This window comes from Nannospalax galili, unplaced genomic scaffold, assembly GCF_000622305.1.
Source record: "Nannospalax galili isolate Female #2095 unplaced genomic scaffold, S.galili_v1.0 scaffold286, whole genome shotgun sequence".
Classification (NCBI taxonomy): Eukaryota; Metazoa; Chordata; class Mammalia; order Rodentia; family Spalacidae; genus Nannospalax; species Nannospalax galili.
Genome location: NW_008359442.1, coordinates 9,607,876 through 9,620,061, shown reverse-complemented (window position 1 = coordinate 9,620,061; position 12,186 = coordinate 9,607,876). Strand labels below are relative to the sequence as shown.

The 12,186-nt window shown below is 40.8% G+C and overlaps 1 protein-coding gene across 1 annotated transcript in view; it reads left to right on the top strand.

Moving 5' to 3' along the window:
- Positions 1–12,186, top strand: part of Ppp1r21 (protein phosphatase 1 regulatory subunit 21) — a 79,460-nt gene that overhangs the window by 31,573 nt on the left and 35,701 nt on the right. The window contains exons 12-13 of the mRNA XM_008823043.3: positions 3,680–3,816; positions 9,618–9,710. Of these exons, the coding sequence (XP_008821265.1) occupies positions 3,680–3,816; positions 9,618–9,710 (230 nt within the window). The remainder of the gene's footprint in view (positions 1–3,679; positions 3,817–9,617; positions 9,711–12,186) is intronic.

Sequence of the window (12,186 nt, the reverse complement as noted above, 5' to 3'; positions counted from 1 at the left end):
AATGACATTTTTTTTATTTTTGGTGACATTAAAATTGCAAAATAGAATCTTTGTCTGCTTTAACTCTTATAGACACTGCTATTCAGTAATTGTTGATGTTAAAAAAAAGTACTGGAAATTTGATAAAATTACTTACAAGTTTTAAATTATAAAAAAATTATATTTCACCTTTTTTTTTTTTTGAGACAGTGTCTCCCTGTAGTCCCAGCTGGCATGGAACTCAGAGAGATCCAAATGCCTTTGCTTCCTGCGATGAAAGGTGTGTGCCACCACTCCTGGCTATGTAACATTAAAATTGAATATAACTTTGTGGTTCAGCTTATGTTTAAGAAGCATTGCAGGGGCTGGAGAGATGGCTCAGTGATTAAGAACACTGGCTGTTCTTGCAGAAGACTGGGTTCGATTCTTAGCACCCACATGGCAGCTAACAACTGTCTCTAACTCCAGTTCCAGAGGATCTGACAGCCTCTTCTGTCCTCCATGGGCATTGCACAACACGGGCGCACTTACCTGCATACAAGCAATACACGCATACACATAAAATAAAAATAATAATAAAAAAAAGAAGAAGCATTGCAAACCCAGTATGCTAGTGCACATTTATAACCCCAGCACTTGGGAAACAGAGGCAGGAGGATTGTAAATTTGAGATCAGTTGTGGGCTACGTAACAACCTTGTCTTTGAAAACAACTACAACAACAGAACCAAATCAAATATATTTGTTATGTGATACAATTATACATTTTTGTTTTTAGTTTATTTCTTTTCATGATTTAAAACAAAAGTTTGTTAAATCCTTTTTTTAAGATTCCTATTCTTCGGAGTATTTTGTTACACGTATTTTTGTTTTCTTTCATGAGGAATTCATGCTTTTTGATAATTTAGGAGTTTAATTAGTTAATTAATTAATGTGTATGGGGTGGATGGCACATGTGTAGAGGCCAGAGGACAGCTTGCAGGAGTCAGTTCTTTCCTTCCACTATGTGGGGCCCTGGTGTTAAACTCAGGTCATCAGGCTTGGCAAGTGTTCTTACCAGCTGAGCCATTTTACTGCCCAACTTTTTTAAAAAAATGACCACTTAAATGACCTATTCTTTAGTAGATGGGAGCATAATTGAATGAGGCTCCCTGCTGTTAATAGAGAAGAGACAGGGAACTGGGAAGGGAACAGCCGTAATCATGATTTCTAGGCTAACTTCTTGTTTTCGTTTTGTGAGGGGAACAGAGTCTTACTATGTAGCTCACCACGAACTCATGGTCTTGCCTCCGTCTTCTGAGTGCTGGGATTGTAGTCACCACTATGCCTGGCACTTCTCTAGTTTTGTGGGCACCTATTTTCTTGATTACCTACACATTGTTAGATAAATACTATTGAGAGTTCATGTTTTAAAACTTTATAGTTAAGGTCACCATTTGAAGTTGAAATGGTAAAATGTATTTGATGGTAATCTCAAGTATTTACTTTTAGATTCAAGCCTATTAGCAACAACAGTGCCAGTTCTTGCTTAATTAATTCTCTTTAGGAATTCAATTAAATATCTCTTGTAAATTTTTTTAAAAATTTATTTATTTATTTTTTGTGTATGAGTACATTGCCTGTATGTATGTAAGTGCACCTATATCTTGCAACGCCTGCAGAGGACAGAAGAGGGCACTGGATCCCCGGGAACTGGAGTTACACATGGTTGTTAGCTGCCATGTGGGTGCAGGAATTCCAGCCCAGGTTTCTACAAGAACAACCAGTGCTCTTAACTGCTGAGCCCTCTTGTAAATATTTTAAGATTTTTTTTTCCCCCCAAAGGTTCTTCATAGTTATTAGTGAACTAATCAACTGCCTCATGTAGAATGTATAAAAAGCAAATCAGATTCCCTATCACACATCAGTCTCCTGACCTGGAAGTGTTTGACTCCATCTGGTAGGACTGATGACTGACTGTGATTTACCATGAGTAGTGGTGCCATGTGTGTGAATCCTTACAGACCCAGCTTCTCCTCCACTGTTTTGTCTTGGGAGATTTCACCCTAATCCACAGGGAAATGGGACAATTTTGCTTTTGTTTCTTGGCCAGGAATCACTTTATTTTAAAAGTTTTGTGAGAAGACATGGCAGGAAACTGAGACAAGCACACATTATTTTAAGAATTTTGGAGCTAGAGAGATGGCTCAGTGGTTAAGAACACTGTTCTTGCAGAAAACCCAGGTTTGAATCCCAGTACCCACATGGCAGCTAACAACTGTTTGTAACTCCAGTTCCAGGGGATCCAACAGTCTCTTCTGTCCTATGCAGGCATTGCATGACACGGGTGCACTTACCTACATGCAGGCAATACACGTATACACATAAAATAAAAATAAATAAAAACAAAAAGAATTTTTAATATGGGGGCTGGAGAGATGGCTTAGTGGTTAAGTACTGACTGCTCCTGCAGAGGACCCAGGTTTGAATCCCAGCACCCATATGGCAGCTAACCACTGTATATAACTCCACTTCCAGGGGATACGATGCCCTCTTCTGACCTCCCTGAGCATTGCATGACACAGGTGTACTTACATACATGCAGAAAATACACCACATAAAATAATAAAAATAATAAATAAAATATTTTAAAAATAATTTTTAATATGGGCTGGTGAGATGGCTCAGGAGGTAAAGGCACCTCCTGCCAGGTCTGATGACTTGAGTTCGACCCCCAAGATCTGCATGGTGGGAGGAGAGAACTCACTCCTGCAGTTTATCCTCGGACCTCCATATGTACACCATGGCACACAAGCCCACACACAAATAAATAAATAAATAAATAATAGTAATAAAAAGAATTTTTAATTCTTAGAAATACTTTTGGGTAGAGAGATGGCTCAGTGGTTAGGAACAAATACTGCTCTTGCAGAGGACCAACGTTCAGTTCCCAGCACCTACAGCAGGTGGCTCATAACTGCCTTTAACTCCAGGGGATCTGATGTCCTTTTCTGGCTTCCATGGGCAGTGCACTCACTCAGCTGCACATACCCCCCCCAAACATATAAATAAAAATAAAATAAAATCTTTAGGATCTAGAGAGATGGCTCACTGCTTAAGAGCAGTTGCTACTCCTGCAAAGGACTCAAATTTGGTTCTCAGCACCCACAAGGTGGCTCATAACCATCCTTAATTCCATTTCTGGGGGATCCAATACCCTCTTCTGGCCTCCATGGGCACAAGGATTACACATGGTGCACATACATGCAGGTAAAACACACATACACATAACAATATATAATAAATCTTTTAAAATGTATTTTAAAAGCTCGACTTTCTTTGTTCTTAGGCAGGACAGAAGCTCTATCTTTCCCTTCACTTAGTCCACTGCTACCTCATTGGTATTTGCAACAAGTAGTTTTGTATCATGATGTAAAAAAATGGAACTGTCGATGGGCGTGGTGGTGAATGCCTTTAATCCCAGGACTCCGGAGGCAGAGGCAGGCCGATCTCTTTGAGTTCAAGGCCAGTCTGGTCTACATAGTGAGTTCCAGGCCAGCTGGGACTACAGAAAGACCGAAAAATAAAAATTGTAAATGAGGTCAGATTCCTTTTCAGTCAAGGCTGTCCTTGAAAATAGATGTTTGAGAAATTGGACAGCTTCTCATTACTAATTGAAAAATCATCCAGGATGCTCACTTTTTAAACTCTGCCATTCCTAGTTTAGAAGAAGAGTGTGAATCTTCTCTCTGTACATCTGCATTAAGAGCCAGGAACCTCGAGCTGTCCCAGGACATGAGGAGGATGACAGCTGTGTTTGAGAAGCTGCAGACTTATATCGCTCTCCTTGCCTTGCCAAGTAAGTGAGGTTGCTGCTTTTCACTCAGTACCGGAGGCTGGAAAGGGCCATCGCTTAGTTTGGTAGAGTGAGGGAACATAGGATCTGAGTCAGGAAAGCTTGAATTCAAATTCTCTAACCCCTGGGCTGGAGTTAGTGGAACTAAGGAGTAAATGGAGTTAGATGTTGTATTAAGGTAAAATATTAGGCATTAACCATGCATTAAATAGTAGTTCCTTTTATCTCCTTCCTCTCTTTAAGTGGAGAGGGACGAATTACAACCTCTTGTAACTTTCCAACAAGTAGCATTTGGGAAATTTAAAGGTGCCATTTGTTTTCTTTTGGCCTAATTTGAAAAAAGTACTTTTAGGTAATTGAATGGACACAGTTTCAGTGATGTTTTTAAGAACACCATGATTTTAGCTGGGCCTGGTGGCACACATTGTATTCCCAGGACTCAGGAAGCTGAGTCAAGAGTATTCTAAGTTCAAGGCCAGCCTGGGCTACAAAGCAAGATTTGGTATAAAAATCAGTCACAAATGATTTTTTTCTGTTGTAGCATATAACTGATAGGATAAGAAAAACACTTTTTTCCTCATGCTTTCAATTACATACTATACATTTTACCATTTTAAAGTACAAATCAATAGCTTTTAGTATATTCATAGATGTGTGCTGTTGCCCTCCTATTTCTCATTCCACTGTCCTTGACGCCAAGTAGCCTGTTACTTACTTTATGGCTGTAGATTTGCCAGTTCTAGGCACAATTTAAATGGAATCATTATATAGTCATGTATGTCTACTTTCTTTCTCTAAATAAAGATTACAAGATTCATGCAAATTGTAAAATTCATACTTCATTCTTTTTTATTACAGAAGACTATTTCATTGTATGGATGTACCAAATATTGATTATGCAGTCACCTGGAAATTTGGGTTGTCTATTAAAAATAATGATGCTGGGGGCTGGAGAGATGGTTCAGCAGTTAAGAGCACTAGCTGCTCTTATAGAGGACCCAGATTTGGTTTCCAGCACCCACATGATGCCTAACAACCATCCAGGGGATCCAGTGCCCTCTTCTGGTCTCTGGGGGCATTGCATGACACAGGTGCACATACATGCTTGGCAGGAGAAACACATTAAAAAAAAATGATTCTGTAGACATTCATGAATAAGGTTTTGTGTTGATGTATCTTTTCTTTTGGGTCTGTACCTAGGGGTAGAATTGCTGGATCATATAGTCACTATGTTTACCTATTTGAAGAATTGCCAAGACTGTTTTCCAGAGTACTGTTTTTGTTTTCCTACCAAAAACATGTGAGAGTTTAATTTTTCCACAACCTCACTAACATTTGTGGTTATCAGACTTTGGTTTTAACCATGCTGGTAGGTATAAAATAGAATCTCACTGTGGTTTTGATTTGCCCTTCCCTGCTATCTAACAGTGCCAAAGGTCTCTTCATGTGTTTATTGGCCACTTGCATATTTTCTTTGGTTAAACACCTATTTGCATCTCTTCTTCATTTTTCAGTTCTGTTGTCTTTTTACTACTGAGATTGATGTTCTCCCTTAGCAGCTTGCATAATGTTCTCCAAAGCTAGGAAAGCTAGCCTTCAGGGAGGAGCTTCCAGGTCAGTTTCAGCTCCACTGCACCAAGTTGTGTGTCTGAAGTAGTATGTTCTGCCTTCAGCAGTAGGGTCTTACCTTCAAGATCTGGGAGCCAATCAAGGGCTGTGGCAATAGGTTATGTAAATTTGGGAGTCTCTTGGACTAACCTGACCAACAACTCAAAGGGAGATTTCTCCTGTCTGGCACTGTTTTTGTTAAATAGCTTTCAGCCATACACAGGGATTCATGTAGAGATGTTGTATGTGTAATTTTTCAGTAGGTTTTTGAACTAGTATGATTTCCTTTGTTTTTTCCTTTGTTTCTCTCCCCGTTTAACCTTCTTCCTCCCTCCCCATTTTCCCCATTTCTCCCTTGATAATACCTATTTCCTATGGTCCTCCCTCTCTTGATCAATTCTAAACTTATGAAAACTTGCATATTTTCTTCCAAGAGTTTTAAATATTACATTTAGGTCTTTGATCCATTTTGAGTTCATTTTTGTACATGGTATAAGATAAGGGTCTTGCTTCATCTTTTGCTTGTGTCTCTCTAGCATCTCAGCCCCATTTGTTGAAAGTCAATTCTTTGTCAAATGGTTTTGGCACGCTCTTTGAAAGTCAGTGCACAATTGATTTATTACTGTATTTTCTGTACTGTTTCCTGGATCTGCATCTCTCCTATGCTGGTGACACTATTTTGAAGACTGTTGCTTTGTAGTACATTTTGAGATCAGAAGTGTGAATCCACCTACTTCTTTTTCAATATTGTTTTTGGTGTTCAGGATCCCTTGTAATCGCATATGAATTTTAGAATAAGCTTGTCACTTTCAATAATGAAGTCAGCTAGGATTCTGGGGTTGAATTATATCTATAGATCAGTGTGAACCAGGGAGTGAGTTGAATTGAGACCCCCTGAAAGACACATGATGTTCCAAACCTCAGTGCTTCTCTGTAGGGCCTTATTTGGAAATACGGTCTCTGATAATGCACTCAAGTTAAGGTGAAGTGATAGTGGATAGGAAGAGCCCAAACGCAGTGACTGGTATCCTTATAAGGAGAGAGATTTGGACAGATGGAGGCACAAGGAGTCATAAAGACAGAGGAAGCACCAGGGTTATGCTGCAACCTATTAAGGAACACTTAGGCCAGAAGGATCTGGAAAGAGGCAAGAAAGAATTCTCCCTAGACTCATTGAAGGGATGTTGGCCCTGCCAAAACCTTGATTTTTGGATTTCTGAAATCCAGAACTGTGAGAGAGTAAATTTCTTTCTTTCTTTCTTTTTTTTTAAAGTTTTTTTTTTTTTTTCCTTATTGCAGCTGGTTTGTTTGTTTGTTTGTTTGTTTGTTTGTTTGAAGCAGGGTCTCCCTGTAGCCCCAGCTGTCCTGGAACTCACTATGTAGACCAGGTTGGCCTTGAACTCACAGAGATCCGCCTGCCTCTGCCTCCCAAGTGCTGGGACTACAGGCATGCGCCACCACGCCCGGCTAAATTTCTTTTTTTAACATACTCATCTGTGGTACTTTGTCACAGTAGCCCTAGGAAACATACAGTGGGTGTTCCCCTCTTAACAAGTCTTCTGATCCATGAACATGGTATGTTTTCCCACCTGTGTATGTGCTTAGTTTCTTTAAGCACTATTATCAAGTTTTCAGAGCCTGGGATTTATACCCTAATGCTGTTTCTCAGAGGCTTCAGCCTTGGTATGTGCACAGTCACCCTGGGATGGCAGTGCCTTGGCAGGGCCCTCCTTGTGTTAGTTAGACCTTGGTTTAAGCACCTCAGCTTGCTGGCTAATTGCTCGGGGTTTTTTTCAAAGGCCTCAGAGAATAAATTGCTCACAGGCTGATCCCATTAAATACAGACTTCTTTAGAATTTAACATACAACTAGCAGGTAAAAATTTTGGTTGGTGTTTGTGATTTCCAACCCCAGGAGGGCTCTTAGTTGCTTCTTTTCCCCATGGTAAGCTTGTCTACAGTTTAGCTTATGTCCCTGACAAACCTGTCACTTTTTCCTTTGTGCTTTCACCACAATTTTATTTGTTTATTTATTGAGATCCTTAGGCTTGAACTGCTCCATATATTATTACAAGTGAAATCAGTTCTTTAGAGAAGACTCAGAGCTGCTGTGTAAGGCCTGCTTCTTCCTAGAGCTAAACCTCTAAGCCACAGATCTGGTGCTGGGGACAGTTGTTTTGAAGCAGCATCTGGTCTTTTGGGCCTGATGGAACTCAGTGTGGAACTCAGTCAATAAGCTAAGGCAAGGATGGCCAGGGCGTACTTGTTCAGGGGTGGCCTGTAGATGAAAGAACAGACTTCTCCCCACTTCTTGGCCACACCAGACCAGAATGCAATCTTAGCAGCAGGTCACAGGGGAAAGATAGGAAGTCCAGCCATGCTGAGAGATGGATGAGACAGTCGTGTGTACTGGGCTGCGCCTGCTGGGAGTGGGGATCTGTTGGGCTGAGCTAGTAGGGGAGAGAGGAGCATCGGTTCACTCTTACCACCGTGTCTGTGTGTGTGTACGACTGTGTATGCATTTGCCTGTGTGATATACGTGAATGTGTGTCTGTGTGCCTATGCAGAGGCCAGAACAGGGTGTTGAGTGTCCTCCTTTATCACAGTCTACTTTCTTTCCTTTAAGATTTTTTTTGGTTTATTTTTATTTTATTTATTTATTTATTTATTTATTTATTTAATTTTTGGTATTTTTGAGATGGGTCTCTCCATAGCCCCAACTGGCTTGGAACTTGCTCTGTAGACCAGGTTGGTCTCGAACTCACAGAGATCCACCTGCCTCTGCCTCCTGAGTGCTGGGATTAAAGGCATGCACCACCATGCCCGGCAGTTTATTTTTATTTTTAATGTTATATATATTAATGTCTGTGTGTGGGTGTGTGCACATGAGTGCAGGTGCCCAAGGAAGCCAAACTGGAGTTACAGGCAGTTGTGAACAACCTGATGGGGTTGCTGGGAATTGAACTTGGGTCCTCTGGAATAGGAGTACATGCTCTTAACCACTGAGCTATCTCTTCAGCTCTCTTTCCTTTTTAAAGGTTTTGTTTTTATTTTATGCATATGAGTGTTTTACCTGTATATATGTATGTGCACCATGTTCTTGGTGCCTGTGAAGGCCAAAAGAGGGCATTGGAGCTCCTGGATTTGGAGTTACAGATGGTTGTTGACCACCATGTAGGTGCTGGAAACCTAACTTGGCTCCTTTGCAAGAGCAGCCAATACTCTAACCACTGAGGCATCTCTCCAGCCCTCACTTTACAGGATCTCTCCCTGAATCTGGAGTCCTTGGTTTTTGTCTAGGCTGGCAACCAGTAAGCACTAGCAATTCTTCTGTCCCTACCTCCTGTAGTGCTAGGGTTGCAGATGGTGTGCGATTACCCCGATTTATTACGTGGTACTGGGATCTAAGCTCAGGTCCTCATGGTTGTGCAGCAGGTACTGTTAGCCCCTGAGCCATCTCTCTAGCCCCTGGCTTTCTAGAATAAGTGCTTCTTTGTTGTATGTCCTACAACCATTTCCAAAAGCTTTAAACTATTGTGGGCTTTTTGTTTTTGCAGTCATCACCAGTTTGCGTGGCGAGCAGATTTGCAGAGCTCCTCATGCTGTTAGACCAGAACTAGAACTTATCTGGTAGTGTTTCAGTCATGTTCAGCAAAAAGTAATGTAGGAGTGAAAGAGAGAGAAAAATGTAGCAGCCAGATGAAAATTCACAAAGGCTTTCATTTCAGAGAGTCATCAAAGGCTTATTCCTGTTGAGAAAATTAGTTTTGATTTTTTAAAACATTTTTTGTGTGTGTGCGCGTGCATGCATGCACATGTATGTGTGCATGCGCACGCACTCGTGCCACATGGTGCACTTGGAGGTCAGAGGACAACTTTTGGGAGCTGGGTTTCTTTCCTTCTGCTATGTGGGTTACAGGAATCAAGCTCAGGGTTGGTGGGGAGTGTGTTTAACCACCTTTACCACTGAGCCATCTCGTTGGCCCTAATTTAGATTCCTAACCATTAAAATTGCATGCCTGAGAGATTTTATTCATTAGATATGCCTGTGTTTATTACCATTATATCCCAATATTGCAAAGGTTTTAAAAGCTACTTATTTTCAACATAGTGCAAGCGTTGTTATTCTCTGTCATTTCCAAAATGGGGAGATGGTGGGCAGTCAACTTTTGCTTAGCTATGACTTTGGTTTCCTAGGTACTGAGCCAGATGGACTCCTTCGGACAAACTTCAGTTCCGTCCTAACAAATGTCAGTGCTGCTCTGCATGGCTTTCATGATGTCATGAAAGGTGAGCCTTGAAGAAGATTCCAAGTCAGCTGAAAACCTTGTTTCTCAGATGTGCCTGAATGGAGTTTAAACAAACACTGCCCAGGGTTAGAGAAAAGGGCTGAGTGGCATTTGGCTGACTTGAAAGTGCAAAGTTCCTGCCTGCTGTTCTTCCCACCTGCTTCCTTTCTGAAGGTAGACAGTGCTGAAGGAAAACCCTAGTGCACAGTTGTTAAGCCTGCTGTGTATGCAGGTTAGAGCCCAGTGTGGAGCAACTGAGGAAACCAAGGCTGGTGTCTCCAGAAAAATTAGGTCGACTTCCCATTCTGTGTGTTTTTGTTTATTCCCCCCCCCCCCCGCCTTTTGAGACCCAGTCTCATTATGTAGTTTTGGCTGCTTGGAACTCTCTTTATAAACCAGGCTGGCCTCAAACTTTCAGTGATTTTCCTGTCTCTGCCTCTAGAATGCTAGAATTATAGGCACTCACCCCCCAGCAGTAATCGCTTTCACCTAGCATCCATTTTTTTTTTCTTCAGTGCTGGGGATTGAACCCAAGGCCTTGTACATGGTGGGCAAGTGTTCTACCACTGAGGTAGGGATGAATGCCTAGCCCACATTTTGGTATTTATTTAAAACATGTTTTAAATATTGCCTTGTTGAGCTTAGCCTTAAGAAATGAAAGTCTTGGGGCTGGAGAGATGGCTCAGCCCTTAAAAACTCTGGCTGCTCTTGCAGAGGACCTGGATTCAGTTCCCAGTACCCACATGGTGACTAAAACTGTCGTTGCTCCAGTTCCAGGGGATCTCACGCCTTCTTCTGACCTCTGCAGACATTGCGTACATATTGTGTACTTATATACATGCAGGCAAAACACTCATACACATAAAGTAAAAATAAAAATATTAAAAGACAAAAGTCTATTTTAAAGTCTTGCTCAATTTTCAATGAATTCTCTGCTCCTAAGAATATAGTTAGTCAAAGAGCTGAGGGAAATCTTTTAAGGTATTTCCCATGCTTAGCATGTGATTCTGAGCCCTAAGCAATCCATAGCTCTGTGATGTTCCTAAATGCCCTGCCTCCCATTTCTTTTTATTTTTGAGACTGCTGGAGTTAGGGAAGAAGAAGCAAGAGCCTTCTGAAGGACTGTGGGGTAACAAAAGAAGAGGCGGGGGCCAATCTGAAGGATTGTGGGGCTAGAGAAGAAGAGGGGGGAGATCTGAAGGGCTGTTGGGGTTAGGAAGAACAGGCAGGGGCTATCTGAAGGACTGTTGGGGTAAAAGAAGAACGGGTGGAGCCGATCTGAAGGACTGTTGCAAGCAGCTCAGTTGCCTGGATGAGTAATTGCAATGTTAACAGTTACTGACTAGTTTTACAGGAAATAATTATTTAAATGTAAAGCTGTTTTATATAACTTGTGTAGGAGGGGTATATTTGGTGCCCTCCTTTAGACTGACACATCATAATAACTTGATTTTATTTATATTGATATTTAATTCATCAATTACATACAAAGTGCTCTAAAATATCCACATGCTTTTGTTTGTATGTAATACCAGATGAAGATGCTGCTGAGTGGGCCAAGTCCAAGTATCTTAGGAGTATTGTTTGGTAAGAGCCAGTGGAGGTGGTCAGATGCCTCCTTGGCCTTTTTTGCTGCCAATTATTTCTTCCCTTTCACTTACTTATTTATTTTTAAATTTAGTGTACAAAATAACAGGCTTCATTTTTAAAACTTGTTTCTGTTCTTGCAAATGAATAGCAAATGGAAAGAATACTGAAAACATGAAGGCTGCTGAGAAGCAGATTCCATGACAATGCAATGTTGCTAGGTTACAGAGCAGCTCTGTCTCTATGGGAAGACTCTTGTGTCTCTCGTGAGAACTCAGAGTGAATATTAACTGGCATTTGCTGAAGAATCTGTTGTTGTTCAGGCTAGGGATTTTTGTTTGTTTGTTTGTTTGTTTTGGTCAGAATCTCACTCTATAGCCTAATTTGGCCTCAAACTTGTGATCTTCCTGGTTCAGCCTCCCAAGTATTAGAATTACAGGCATGTACCATAATGCCTGGTGGCATCTTTGTTATTTACTTATTTAGGTTTTTTTGAGGCAGGGTCTCCCTGTACCCCCAGCTGGTCTAGAACTCCTTATATAGACCAGACTGGCCTCCATCTCATAGAGATCTGCCTGCCTCTGCCTTCCCAGGGGTGGGATTAAATGTGTGTACCACTGTGCCTGATACATCTTTTTTTTTTTTAATTATTTAATAACCACATGATTAGAAGCATTTCATTACAGCGTTAACATATTCAATAACAATTTCCAGAGCAAAGATGCTTCTCTTTCAAAATTAGCTGTAAATTTTGAGGTTCACAGTTAAATAATACAGTTATACAATATTGAACTCAGTATAACCCTTATAAGACATAAAATTGATGAGGTTTTAACCTTTAAAAAAGATCTCCATTTCATTATTAAAATACACAGTTTCAAGATCGGAAG